Source organism: Phaethon aethereus (assembly GCF_964289735.1).
Source record: "Phaethon aethereus genome assembly, chromosome: 1".
NCBI lineage: Eukaryota > Metazoa > Chordata > Aves > Phaethontiformes > Phaethontidae > Phaethon > Phaethon aethereus.
In genome coordinates, this window is record NC_138575.1 from 67813894 (window position 1) to 67828426 (window position 14533).

Consider the following 14533-nt stretch of genomic DNA (forward strand, 5'->3'; position numbering starts at 1 on the left):
CCAGGTGAAGGTCACTAACAAGTGGTGTCCCTCAGGCATCTGTACTGGAACTAGTACTGTTTAATATCTTAATGATGTAGTGGTATCAAGTGTACCCTCTGCTGAGGGTTTTGCATCAGTTGCAGATGTGCAGTTTGCACATCAAGTTTTGCATCATCAGTTTGCAGATGACACTAAGCTGAGTGGTGCAGTTGAGACCTGAGGGACCTAGACAAACTTGAGGAATGAGCCTGTGTGAACCTCGTGAAGTTTAACAAGGCCAAGTGCAGGGTCCTGCACAATGAGGACTTGGGGGTACTGGCAGATGAAAAGCTGGACATGAGCTGGCAATGTGCACTTGCAGCCCAGAAGGCCAACTGTATTCTGGGCTGCATCCAAAGCAATGTGGCCAGCAGATCAAGGGAGGTGATTCTGCCCCTCTACTCTGGTGAGACCCCACCTGGAGTCCTGTGTCCAGCTCTGGAGCTCTCAGCACAGGAAGGACATGGACCTGTTGGAGTTGGGCCAGAGGAGGGCCACCAAAATGATCAGAGGGATGGAACACCTCTCCTGTGAGGAAGGGCTGAGAGATTTGGGGTTGTTCAGCCTGGAGAAGAGAAGGCTCCAGGGAGACCTTATTGCAGCCTTCCAGTACTTAAAGGGGGCCTATAAGAAAGATGGGGACAGACTTTTTAGCAGGGCCTGTAGCAATAGGACAAGGGGTGATGGTTTTGAACTAAGAGGGTAGATTTCCAACTAGATGTAAGGAAGAAATTTTTCAGAATGAGGGTGGTGAAACATTGGCACAGGTTGCTCAGAGAGGTGGTAGATGCCCCATCCCTGGAAACGTTCAAGGTCAGGCTGGACAGGGCTCTGAGCAACCTGATCTAGTTGAAGAGGTCCTTGGTCACTGCAGGGGGGTTGGACTAGACCTTTTAAAGGTCCCTTCTAAGCCAAACTATTCTGTGACTCTGTAATTAAAATTCTATTCAGTACACTTGCTTTAGTCAGACTAGAAATATAACAGATGAGCATTAAAAGGAAGCTGCAGTAATTACAACTTTGGTTGTGCAAGTTACATACAGGCCCTGCTGTCTTATGTCCCTATGGGGTTGAGAGGAGACAGTCCAATACCACTGTAAGCAAGGAGACTAGTGGTGTGCTGCTTCCCTGAGGTCCCACTGATTGTGAAATGAGCAATGTTCATGAAATGGAGAAAAAAGTGCAGTAAACACAGGAGAATGGTTCCATTTCTATTTACATGATTGTCCAGATGTGCTGCTTCATTCCAAAGGAATGTAAGATAGTCCTGAGGCTCTCTTGCTATTTGCTTCAAAGTAATTTTAAAAATGTGGCTGAAGCTTTTGGTACCTTTTCACTAAATGTCAGACATCTTAAGGTAACAGTTTGTCAACAGGTGTAATGTATGCCAGTAGTAGTTTGGCATCATGCTTTTTATTATGATGACTTATAATGTTTAGCAGGACAGCCTGTCTGTTTTTAAGATAGTGTATTAAGAATTGTATTTAAGTATGGACAAAGCAGTTATTAGGTGATAAGTTGAAATATTTTGTGGAGAAGAACTTGGTCATGTTTGAATATGGAAATAATTACTAAAATTTGTAATCACTTGTATAGGCTAAACTTGCTTAATCTTTGTTCTTAAAACTTCTAAAGAACAGCTACTTATAAAGAGCCACACAATAGGAGTTTCTCATCCCAGTGAAACAACTTTATTTCTAGCTTATAATTCTCAGTGTATTACACTTCCACAAGAAGCATAATCCTTTCCTTTGGGACACTAAATTTCATCATGATGCGCTTGAAAATCTGTTGCCTGGGGATGGTGGGGTGGATCATGGGCCTATGTCAAAGTTTCTCAGTAAGTAGCAGAGTGGCAGGAGATGTTGCTGTTTGCTGCTGCACATGGCCATCCAATAAACAAGGTGATTAAGTAGCAATTGTTTCTGTGTTGGATTCGTGTCTTGGAATGAAGTCCAGCCATATGGTCTTGTGGGATAATGCTAGACTCTCTAATCTGTCTTAATTACCTTCAAAAGAATTTACATTTGCTAGATTAAAATCATGTACAAACAGATAGAGATGAATCACTTTCAGTAGTGGATAATGGGCTTAGGGTTCACTCTATGTATACAGCCTTAATTTGGAAGGCTAAACATTAGTCACTGTCTTAAATAGGGGTGTTGGGGTACTACAACACTATCTTGACTGTGATTCTACCTGGTAAAACTGTCACTTGTTTTAGTGTTGAAGACCAGATGGAACAATCATCTCTCTACTTCTGGGACCTTCTAGAAGGAAGTGAGAAACCTGTGGTTGGAACAACATGTGAGTGTCTTGTCTAGAGGAATAACTTGGAGATCTGAAATTTGTGTGCTATTTAAACATCTTAAAACAAATTAATATACATGGAAGATTACTAAATTAAGCACTTTCAAGTGCTGTAACTCAGTTATCCAAGGATGAACTGCTGTTTGGTTTAAGTTCTGTTTTCTAAGTGCAGATCAATAGCAATACAATACATCTTTCCCTGGAAAAAGAAAGCATGTTCTTCTGCCAGTGTCCTCACTCCTTTTTGAGGAGCAATGATGGTAGAAATTCAAAAGCTGATGCATGAATACCTTACAGAGCTAGCGATGGGAAGCTTTTTGGATAGTTACATGCAAATGAATTAAGATTGGAACACTGTTCCCAGCCATTAAATGCTTAGTTGAGTATACTGATGCATATTAACAAAGCTTCAGTGGCCCCATGCTGAAGGTTCCACAGCATTGAAGATTCTCTTGTAGAAATTCCAGGCTCATACTCATTGTGCAGATACCACACTGAAGAAAGATAGTAATTAATGGAACTTGCTGTGATCTCTAATCCACAGTGCAGTCTTGCTTTGACCTGTTGCAAATGTCCTCATTTTTCAAGCACACCAAAATCTGTGAGACTCTACATGTTTTCTTCCATCTGTGGCTTTTAGTTTCAGAAATCCTGGTTGTAAGCTAACATAAACATTCTATATCCCTATTTAGAACTTGCTTGTGAAGATGCCCTTACTTGGGTTGTATCTTTCCTATTGCAAACAGACCTTGCTTGTCCCATTTACTCCAGTCCTGTAATAGCTGTGTGGCAGTAATCTTTCATTTGTCATTGACAATGTTGTTGAAACTGTTAGATGAGCACTAATATACCCTATCTAATTTCCACAGAGAGTTGAAGTGACAACTAAGTCTTAACTCCTTATATAGTCTTAGAGAAAGTTCAAGCTGGTCTTGTAGAGCTACAAGACTAAAGTTACCAGCTTGTATCTGTTGAGATGAAGTGATAGTTGCTTGGTTATCTTGGACTCCAAAGTTTTGTAGCTTTTTGGCTAGCATCTAAACTTCTGTGACTATTTTTGTCAGTATCTCTGTCCCTTTAGTGTCAATCTTCCATCCTTTTATGTGGAAGCTAAACTTCAGATAAACCTGTTATGACTACTTATTAGCATTCATTGCCTTGGAAGGCACCTTGGAAGGCAATTTTTTATGTATTAGATTCTACCTACTGTTCTTGTTTATATGGTTGTCACTGGTAGGAGTGATCTTTCACTGGATATTCTTCCTGTTCTCAAGGCTGCTGTGCCTCTAGCTCCTCTGAAACAATTTTCATTATCACTGCTGCTTCTGAGGTATTTCTACTTTAAGCTGCTATCCCTTTTGCATAAAGGGAACTGGACAATGCTCATTGGAAAGAGTAGTTAGTTAAGTTTTCCTTCAACCATGTCAATGGACTTTTCTCAAACTTCAGAGGATTAAGTTCAGTCTGGAACAATCTCTTGCTTTCTTCCTCCTACTTGTTTTTGCAGTTCTTAACTTTTCCTCTAAGACTTGCCATCCTACCACTGGGAAGAGGGTGTTGTAGGGCAGTTCTGTAGTGACTTTGTTTAGCTTTACCTATGCTAAAGTCTGCACAACATGCTTTTAGTATCAATGCTGGCTAGTTTATAATGGCAAACAAATCCCTTTCTAAGCATGTGGGAGACCAGGTGGCTCAGTGATTACCTTGTGTGCATTTAAACACAAGCTGCAGTGTTATGTCTGGATTGCAAGGATGTTTCATCTGTAATATACAAAACAGTTTAATACTTTTCCTTTACTAAAACATTTTACTGCTCTAACTCAGTAAGATGTGTGAACTTGGAGAAGCTGCCATTTATACAAAGGGAGGAAGTAAGGAATCTGGATCTGTAATCTGAATACTCCTTAACCTGAAATTTTCATGTCTTAACTTAATGGATTTTTATTCTTTAGACAAACACATGAAGGACCTGTTATCCAAACTTCTAGACTCCGGCTACTTTGAAAGTATTCCAACTCCTCGTACCACTGTGCCAGTGAAAGAATTGGAAGAAGAAGTAAATAGAAAATCTGAGAGAACAAGGCAGATGTCAAAAGGAGAATCTGTCAAAGAACCAGGTGGAATATTACAGGGTTCAATTTCTGTAGCATAATGTTGAGAAGCTTGAACTGAGCATTGGCTGTGTATAGCTTGATGCTAAATCTAATCTTGTGCTATAACTTACTTGCAATGTAGTAACTAAAATGGAACCTGCAAGGCTTGCAGCCCTATTCTGGATAATGTTGTAGAAAAAACCTAATTCATAGTAACAGGATGTCTTTGCCTTCTGAGCAAGTCACCATGTTGAAGTGAGAATTGTCTGGTGTAGGGAATGTTACATATTATAATAAGTAAATTATGGATACTAAAAAAATGTGTCTTCCTAACTCTAAACTTCTGCAAATGTAAAACCAAATCAGAAAATAAAAGCTTGTCTAGAAATAGCATGTTGAATGGCAAGCTGAGCTTTCAGAATATCTGCTTTAGCAATTGGCACTACTATTTAAATAGAATTAAAGACTTGCTACTGTTTGGTCTGCTTTTCTGCATTTCATCAGTTGAAACAAATTAACATTCTTTCTCTAGAATCCCTTATGGAGCTTATGAAGTCTGAAATACGGCCACAGGAGGTAAGATACTCCACTGCTAAATGCTTTCCTTTAGTATTGTGATTTATCAGAAATAAATCTGCACTTCTGCAGCCTTTTTTAAAACTTAAAAAGGGAGTCTGAATAGCAACTTTGGTGTTGCTTTATGTAGGAAGCATTAAAGACTTGGTTGCATTTCTATTTCTATCCCCAAATTTATGGCTTCTCTGGGGTATTTAGGGATAAATGGGGCAGGATTATACGAAGCAGTGTAGTACTCTAATGCTCTGGCACTTTCCTGAATAAACCAAAGCATCAGCCTTCAGAGCAGAAACATACTGATCTTTTGTGTACTGCAGGATAGAGAAAATACACACCTATTAAAGCTGTCTCTAAAAGCTAAGCTTATTGCAGGAGACTTGATACTGGTGGGGTTGAGGATGATGTAGGTCTTGCTCTGATTTGCAAGGAAAGTGGGGATCCCAAGACAGACTTGTATGCATAGGGGTGTGTAGACCTGTTTCAACAGCCCTTCAGACTCCTGAGTTAAGTACTCAAGCTTCAACTGGCAGTAGCATAAAATATATTAGACTTAGTTCAAAAAGTGGGGAGGAGTGTCCTTTTGGAAGTGGGAATACTGGTTCTTAAAATGCGGAATCCCTATTTCCCAGGTATCCCGCTAGGGGGTGTACTCTAGAACAAGTTTTTTGTAACCTACTGGTAATGCCGTTACCTGACTAAAGCTTTTCTGGTGACTTGTCAGAAAAAATCTCAGCCAGTGAGCCTTGTACATTCTTCACTTCATATATTTACTTACTGTTTATGATAAAGTAGTAATGCAGAAAAACTTCAGGACATCATCATTGAACTCAGACTTACTGACAGTAAACACAGCCTGGAGTTTGAAGTCCAGTGGTACTAAATCTGAGAATCTGCTGACTTTTTGGTATTAAAACTCCATTAAGAATGAGGGTAATACTTGATTACTGGGCCAAAGATTTTGGGGGAAATGGTGCTGCTGTGTTTAGCAGAATGTCTACTAATATAGTACCACAGCATTTTAGATGCTTCAGAGAGCTACCTTTATAAAAATCACAATTGAGCTTTATTGTCATTGCCTGGGAACGTCAGTTAGCATTGAGGATAAGGGTAATAGATTTGCTCAGCACAAATATTTTTCACTTGTGCTGTTCAGGACAGTTTCATGCTTCTTTGTGGCATGCTAAGTAAAGCTAGTCTTGGTGTTGTTGGATAAAGACATGGCTGTTCACATAGTTTCTATGGCTAGTGCTTAAACTGTCTAGGCTCTGCTTTTAGTCAGAAATTTTCAGCAGCTGGGTGACCTAACTTAACTGACCTGAACTGTAGTAGCAAAATGTTTTCTTGGGAGCCATTAAGTTTCTCTGGTCTATATAGTTTCTCAACAGGCGTTATTTGCCTGAAGCAGAATACTCTGTCAAGAAGAAGCCAGAAGAGCCCAAATCTTGGGAAGCTGAGTGTGCTAGAAAGCAAGAACCTCCAAAGTCCTGGGAAATGCTTGTTGATATTGAAGAGCAGGAACAGAAGCAGAAACAAGAGACCTTAAAGCCTTGGGAAGCTCGTTTTAGACAGCAAGAACCAAAAAGACCAGATTCTCCAAAGCCTTGGGAAGCTCGTGTTAAAGAGGAGGAACAGAAGCGTGAGTCTACAAAGCCCTGGGAGACCCGTGTTGAGGAGGAAGAACAGAAGAAGCAAGAAGCTCCGAAGGCCTGGGTAGCACGTGTCAGAGAGGAGCAGGAGTCCCCCAAACCTTGGGTAGCAAAGGTTAGGGAAGAACATGACCAGAAGAAACAGGAATCACCTAAGCCATGGGTAGCCAAAGTTAGGGAAGAGCAGGAACAGAAAAAGCAGGATACCCCAAAAACTTGGGTAACCAAAGTTAAGGAAGAACCAGAACAAAAGCAGGAATCTCCAAAACCTTGGGTAACCCAAACTAGGGAGCAACCAGAACAAAAGAAGCCAGAGCCTGTGAAATCATGGGAAATGCCTGTTAGGGAAGAGGCAGAGCAAAAGAAGCAGGAGCCTGTGAAGGCTTGGGCTGCACATATTAGGGAGGAGCCAGAACAAAAGAAGCAGGAGACTCGAGAGGCTTGGGAGAAAGCTGACAGGCAGCAGCAAGTGTCATCACAGCAGTTACAGAACCCTCCGAAGTCCTGGGGAGCTGCAAGTGTTGGGCCAAAGGAGCAGATGGGGCCAAAGAAGTTTGATATGGAACCCAAAGAAGTGAGTTGGCATATGTAGTATTACCTGTCATAAGCTTTTCACACTAGTGTATTGGACTAAAGCTACCTATTAGCAGAGGCTTTATATGGTGCATTCTGTAGGCCTATATTTAGACTCCTATTTCATTCTTGGGGGAAATAATTCTAGCAATTAAACTTTATATATGAATAGCAAGATGGCCTGCTTTGCTTTTTACATCAACACAGTATTGCTGTGTTTGAGCCTTGAATAACTGCTTTATGCATAAGACAGAAGAATTAACTTTGTTCATCCCCAGCTATTGGCTCTGTCCACTGTTATCAGTACAAAGCAGGTATGACTCATCCAGGGATCAAATACTTAGTCTGTGGCTGCATGCAAATAGCACTTCAGTAATTTTTTTAGGCTTTTGATTAAAATAGCTGCTGATTCAAGAGAGATCTAACATCTAGATCAAGCAATACCAACTGTACAGGGGCTTAAATATGTATTTCCAGATGAATGCATAAGCCATACTGCTGTCCTGGAGAGTCTAACAATAGCATAGTTTGTTTTAGAAATGTAAAATGAAAGTTATTGAAGGGCTTACTGCAGAGCAGGCTGCTAGCCTCTGGTTATATTGCCTTCTTTCTCACCTGTGCTTGGGTAGTAACAATTCTGATACTGTGAAAATAGGTAGGATGGTAGGCAAAGCAGAGTTCAGTTACATCATTAAGAGCAGTGTTTACTTTGGAGTTAGACTTCAGGAAGAAACTACAGGGAATTGAACAATTCTCTTGTACACAATGTTAGCACTACTACCTTGTTTCTGCAAGAAAGCAGAAATCAATTCATTCCATATTACTGATGGCAAATAATTAAGCTTAAATCTTGTCAGTAAATTGGCATAACTGAAATGGATGTTTTTGTGCCTAGAGGCGGGACCGCAAACAGAAGGTTGAACATGAAATTAAACGAGTAGGTAACATGCAGCACTGGGTAACAAAAATGGGATTAAGGTGTCTCAACTTGATTCATCTTTACACTCAAGCTGAGTAGAATCTTGTCCACTGGTGGTGGTGGTACAGGTAACAACCTGGTTGCCTCATGCTAAATGGCTCTGAGCACAAGTAGATGTTATGCATAGTTGGGTGCACAGTATTACTGTAACTGAAACTATGATATCATATTGAAATAGTCTCAAGCACTTTAAGATGCCTTGGAATTTCTGGTGTCAGATTAACTCAAAGCTTAAATGCAAGATGCTCTCTAATGAGATGGGGCTCATTTTTGTATAGGATGGAAAGTGAATGGCTTAAGTCGTGGGCAGAACTTTGATGCGGTAAGGAAAAAGGAGGGTCTCCAGTCACTTGGAGAAACTTGCAAACTGCCTATGCATTTTTCATAGTAATATGCAGGTGTACAAGTCAGCTAAATTAAACTAAATTCAATGTTGGAAGTTAGATTAAGCTAGATTACTGAATTAAGTAAACAAAGCATATTTTTAGTGTTAAAACATAGATTTATATAGTAGACCATAGAGAAACATGATCTGGCTATATTTTTGCCTAGTAGCTATTGACAAATCCTGATATCAAAAGTATATTGAATGAGTAAAAAATAGTGTACTGTCAACCTAGCTAGCTTCCATAACCACTTTTTAAAAAAGAAATATTTCTTAATTTGATTTGAGGTACATGTAAAGAACAATTAATTGTATCTTAAACTTTTTGGATAAGCAAAGGCAAGAGAAGTTTCATTATATGAAGAAAGAAGAGGCAATGCAGTGCTATAGCTGGATTGATTTTCACTCCCAGGGAGAACCTATAAATGACCTTCTGCAAGGATCTGGGCATGGTAGATAAAAGGCTTATGTGACTGCTTTCTGGAGCTGAAATTAACCTTTCTTTACTCCCTGAAATAACTGTTAGGGTTCTGAGGCATTTTTTTTAATAAACTGCTAGGTTTTGAGCTCTTAAAATATGCTTATTTAACTTAAGGCACTATAAGGTGCAATACCTGAGAAGTTGGGCCTAAGGGTGAGCTGATATGGCAAGCCTGTTAAACTGTTACTCTATTTAAATGTTCATGCAACCTGTGGACTTCAGTTAGAGCTGAATTTGTGGCCTGCTATATGAAAAGAAAACAGTTTGGATTTTGCTGTCATCCAGTGCCATTTAATTCATACCTGCTGTGCATGCTGCTCTGAGTAGAAAGCAAATGTTAATTGTGTATCTACATGGCACAGCTGGTGATCACTGTGAGTACAGCTTAGGTCTCATTTAGTACTCCACAGCTAACAAACTTAGAGGAATTGAGGTCCTGTATCACAGGATGGAGATTTACTAGTACATGAAGTGGTTAAAATGTATGTTAGCGCTATGTGTAAGTAGACCTTCAGTCTCTTAAAAACCCTAAGCTTTAAGAAAAGTACCTATTATATTGGCACCTTGACTAGTAGAATTCCAGAGTGGTCGATGTGCCTTTACATTGGTTGGTTTAATATGGTTTAACAGGTCCTACAACAAATTCTATGTTGTTCAACTCCATTTTTAGTCAGTTCTCTAGATATGTATCAAAACAGTTTTTGCTGAATGTGTAAGTAGTGTTGAAGTTGGGTTTCAGAAATATTTATGACAAATTAGACCCTAAACCTATTGGTGATGTGTAAAACTAACCTGAATGTTGCTTGAACCACTAGTGTTAAGTGATCTCAGCATGTGTAAGTACTGGCCTAATAGGTTACTAAACTTGGAATCTGCTACCACCTTGTAATGACTTCCAGAAGAAACATCTAACTGTAGGCTAGAAAGAAAACTTGGTTTAAAACCATCTTAAGGATGTTAAGTACCTGCTCTTTTTCAAAGCATCTCTTTTACAAAGGTGTAAAACCTGACATACTTTATCTTTCTGATGCATTTTCATGTATGCTCTGTACTGCATGTAAATATTCTAGTTTTGAACACCTAAGAACCAGCAAAACAGCAAATCAATGAGGTAACTTCACTATAGCTACTTCTGGCTGGTGTATTTTAATATATGCAACAAGTAGAAAATTACTTCTACTGAGTGGAGAGTCTCAGTGTTTCAATCCTGGATTAAAGCCCTAATATCATATATGTAACCCTCTATGCTTGTTCTTCTAGTTGAAGTAAAGAATGCTACCAGCATAATGCACAGTATGAGCTGGGAAAGGAGATAAAGACTTAACAAGTTGTAAAAACATACAGAAGATTGTATTATCTTTGCAACCACAAGTGAAACACTGCAGTCTTTTCTGCTTCTGTGCTCTTAAGGCTGTCTTTACTTGTGTGTTTAATGTACAAGTCTACCTCATGTAGCTAGTGGACAATAGCTTCAGACACTACCAGACTTGACCTGGTTAGGTGGCTTAAAGGTAAAAAGCTTGTTATCCATTTGCTAAAATACAGAACTAGTTTGGTAGTATATTTGTATGTTAGCAAACTGTAGTGAAGAGGAAGAGGTAATAAAAGCATTAATCAGTTTTACCTGTGATGGATTTACCATGACAGCGTTTTAAGATTAACCCTGCTTGTGAGGGCTTATAAAGTGATGGACAGGAAGATTCAGATTCCAAGTAACTTAATCTATAACTTGCTGAGATATAACTTTATTCAACTGTATCTTTTGTCCTGCACTGAGATCCTTAATAGTTTTACTTCCTATTCATGATTGGAAACTATTCAGCAATATAAACGTGCATAGTCAGTTAAAGGTAGTGCTTGTGCATCAGAAATTCTGATTAAGATAGAGTAGTACAAAGCTGCACTCTTCTAGCTCTAGAATAAAGCTTCTCAGAGCTCAACAAGTAGCTGTCACGTGGGCCATACAGGTATTGGAAATTGAGTCCTCTAGAGTTAATGATGTGCTGCATGTACATGGATTATGCTTCGTGAAGCTCGCTAAACACTGCAAGCTTCTTCCCTGTGCATGCTGTTGGAATTTCTGCAAATGCTAGTGATTAGTTTCAGATAACTGAAGAGGAAATGCAAGAGTGTTTTTGGGCTTGTCCTAAAACTGGACAAAGAGCATTTCATCAATTTGTTCTGAGTTTAGTGTGACAATTAAATGTCATGACACATACACTTCTGCCATATAGTCTTCTAATGACTTCATACAAATACTCAACTCTACTGCTATACAGTGTATTGAAGTATAACCTCGTATTAGAAAGATGAATGTTTATACTGTAGGAAAGTAAAGGCTTTCACATATTCCTGTGTATCTTAATATTTGGGCCAGTTGAAATAATGCAACTAGTTAATGTCTTCAGATTTGCCTCCCTCTAGCTGCATAAGCCAAACATAAGAACAGCAAAACTTCAAAGAATCACTAAAAATCATGGTGTTAAAATACTTATAACAGGCCTACCTCTTGCCCAAGCTGTTTTCAAGATATTAGACTATGTACACAGTCTAATATTATTGTCACTCTGTAAATAACAGGGCTTCTGCTATTTAAGGAGTTTACTATAATGATTTTTCTGATACCTAGACTTGTGTATTCTCTGATAAAACTTCTTCCTCTTTAAAGTGAGGCGAGAAGCAGTTGGGATGAACTGTGAAGGGACCACTGGAGACAATCAAGGAGTAATAAGGCCCTGCAAAAGTCCTTATTTAGCTACAAAGTTAGGGTTCCATGTGGGAGCAGAGGTGTGTTTTTCATGCCAAACTTAGAAAAGTTGAATGTAATACTTTCTGCAGGACTGGTACATTGAGAGTATCTGGCTTTTTTAGTGGAAGCACTTGGTGTAATCCTGAGTAACCTGCTTACAGTGTATCTCTTAGGTGTAGTTTCTTCAGAATGTCTGCAAATGCTATCCTAATAAAAGATCTGTAGTTACTGATATGGGCTGTACTGGGAAGTATGTTTTAAACTTCGAGTGATGCAGCTTTGATTTTTAAGTTTGTTCTGGCCTTCTCTTTGAATATGTGGATTTCCTTAGATGGAGGTGCCTGATTTTGCACTAAATGCAGGCAACTTACTGTCTTCTCTTCATTTGACTGTAATAAACTGAGCAAAGTGAATTAATTCTGTGGCTTAACTAGCTGTGGCAACAGTAAGCTGATTTTTTTTTTTTAGCAAAGTGAAAGCTTGATTCAGGAAATATCAATGACAGCACAGAATTCCTTGGCCCATGGTGTCTGATGCCTAAAGATTGCTATGGCAGTATATTGGATAAGGCACCTTGTCTTGCTTTCAGTATTAGATGTAATATCTTTTCTTAGGTGCCTAAACCTGTACATCAGCCAGCTGCAGAATTTTGCTCTACTTCAACTCTTCCAAAAGATCCGGTATTGAGAAGGGAAAAACTTCAGGATCTGATGACTCAGATACAAGGGACTTACAACTTCATGCAAGTATGTTTGTTTTTTCTCAGCTGTTGTAGCACAAAGCTTCAGTTCCTACTGGGTTATGGAAGACAGTGCTGACAATGTGTGTTTGCCCTGAGTGAATGAATCTAGCTCTTAATTAGTTAACAGCAATTTGTCAAATGAGAATGTTTCCTTTGTATCTAGAGTTTAATTTTTTCTCCTAACTGATAATCTTTTTTTAAAAAGGAGTCCATTCTGGATTTTGATAAAGCTTCACCAAGTGCCATTGGTTCATCCCAACCACCTTCAGTTACTCCAGCAAGTAGTCCTGTAGGTAGGTAATACTGTAAGTGTAAATTGTATGTAAGCTTTTGCAAACACTAACAGGGTTTGCTTGGGCTGTAGATCAGTAGGTGTGGTGAAGACAGCTTGTCTAATTATAAAGAATATCTGATTTAAAAAAAAAAAGGTAGCTTGAGCCACTTACCTACTTATTTGTTGCTGGAGATTGCTTAAGTTGGTGCAATTGCCTGGAAATGGAACACTTGTATAATTGCCAACTGGCATGTGCATCTGAACACAGCTGCAGAATTGCCATGTTGTAGCTGTGTAACAAACTTGTCTAGATGTGGTATATACATAGACAAATGCTGTGAATGAGCTGAAGAAAAAGAGCAGTTATCTAGCTACACTTAAACTAGAGCTTTCTACAATGGGACTTGTTAAGAAACTGTTTGGCTGTCTAATGTGCTGTAAAACACAGTTACCCAGTTTATTAAATATTTAACTGCTTTTTTAAATCTGGAAAGTGGGTGTATCTACTGTGGTAGAAATATTGTTGTCATTAAATACCTCTCCTCTTTTACAAAAAACCTGAAGTTTTCAACTGGGTGTAGTTTACTAATGCTAAGTCTAAATATTTGCAGTGCATACACTAAAAATAGTGTATGCGTCTTCATACACCAAATGCTTTCAAAAAGTAGAACTGCACACTGAAACTATATGTAGTGTGTAAATTTAGAAGTAAATGTTGCTTAAAACATTCTTTTATTTACAGCTTCAAAAGAACAGAAACTGCCAAGTCAGAGTGATTTTCTTCAACAGCCCATTAAAGTAAGTTGAAGTTAGGACTGCCCTGAGAGGCAGAGCTGTAGCAAAGGAATGATATAGAGGTTATTCACTAGAATAGACTTAGTACTTTAATTGTTTTTCTTGTCATATGAACTTTTGTTACAAAACTACTAACTTCATAGCTTGCAAGTCTAGGATGACTGAAATGCTGACAAAGTTGGCTGCTCTTCTGCTTGAAAAGCAGCAACAAATGTTTGAAATTTTGGGAAATAGTACATTGAAAATGTGCTGAAATAATTTGAATATTCAACCCATAGATTCAAGTCATCACTAATAGTTGTGTGCAGGAGAACATGCTGCTTCTTCCCTGAGTAGTGCATGTCTTTGGCATAAGTGAGGATCTCAAAGACATCATAGTGTTTCAAGCTTTGGCAGCCATAGTTAAGGGAACCTTAAATTTCCTTATTGCACTTGTATGTCTTGCTACTTTGGCTTTTAAATAGGTTTCCTTGCCACTGACAAGCATTCCTAGGAAACTTTTTGACTAACTGATCAAAGCACTTCAGTTCCTGCCTTGTTCTGAGGTTTACTTGGAAATGCCCAGAGTGTGAGTTTCAGTGGGGCCAAACACTTAAGATAATCCAAAAACTTATCTCAGTTTTCTCTTCTCGCAAGGCTGCTTCTTCATCCATGACACTGCATGGTTCAAATACTTCCCTAGCATCTGCTGATCAGACTCTTTCTGGCTCTGAAACTGAAGACTTGGTGACACCACAGACGCCACAGGTAATATATTCTGGGGTTCACTGGCATTTGAAGATCTGCGTGATAGCCAGCCCTAACAGAAAGGTGTGGTGGGGCCTCTCCTGAATATATATTCCTGAACTGCACACAGGGACAGAATGCAAGTAACCGCAATAGTATAGCCTACATTCTGAAATACTTAAA

At 39.0% G+C, this 14533-nt stretch overlaps 1 protein-coding gene across 1 annotated transcript in view; it reads left to right on the top strand.

Annotated features, from left to right (window-relative positions):
• The window catches only part of CAPRIN2 (caprin family member 2), a gene marked incomplete at its 3' end in the record, with an annotated part of 38688 nt that overhangs the window by 11999 nt on the left and 12156 nt on the right, over positions 1-14533 (top strand). The window contains 12 exon segments of the mRNA XM_082014010.1: positions 2246-2328; positions 4284-4448; positions 4957-5000; positions 6375-7220; positions 8115-8156; positions 8477-8483; positions 8486-8577; positions 8579-8596; positions 12428-12559; positions 12761-12848; positions 13572-13627; positions 14261-14371. Coding sequence (XP_081870136.1) covers positions 2246-2328; positions 4284-4448; positions 4957-5000; positions 6375-7220; positions 8115-8156; positions 8477-8483; positions 8486-8577; positions 8579-8596; positions 12428-12559; positions 12761-12848; positions 13572-13627; positions 14261-14371 — 1684 coding nt within the window.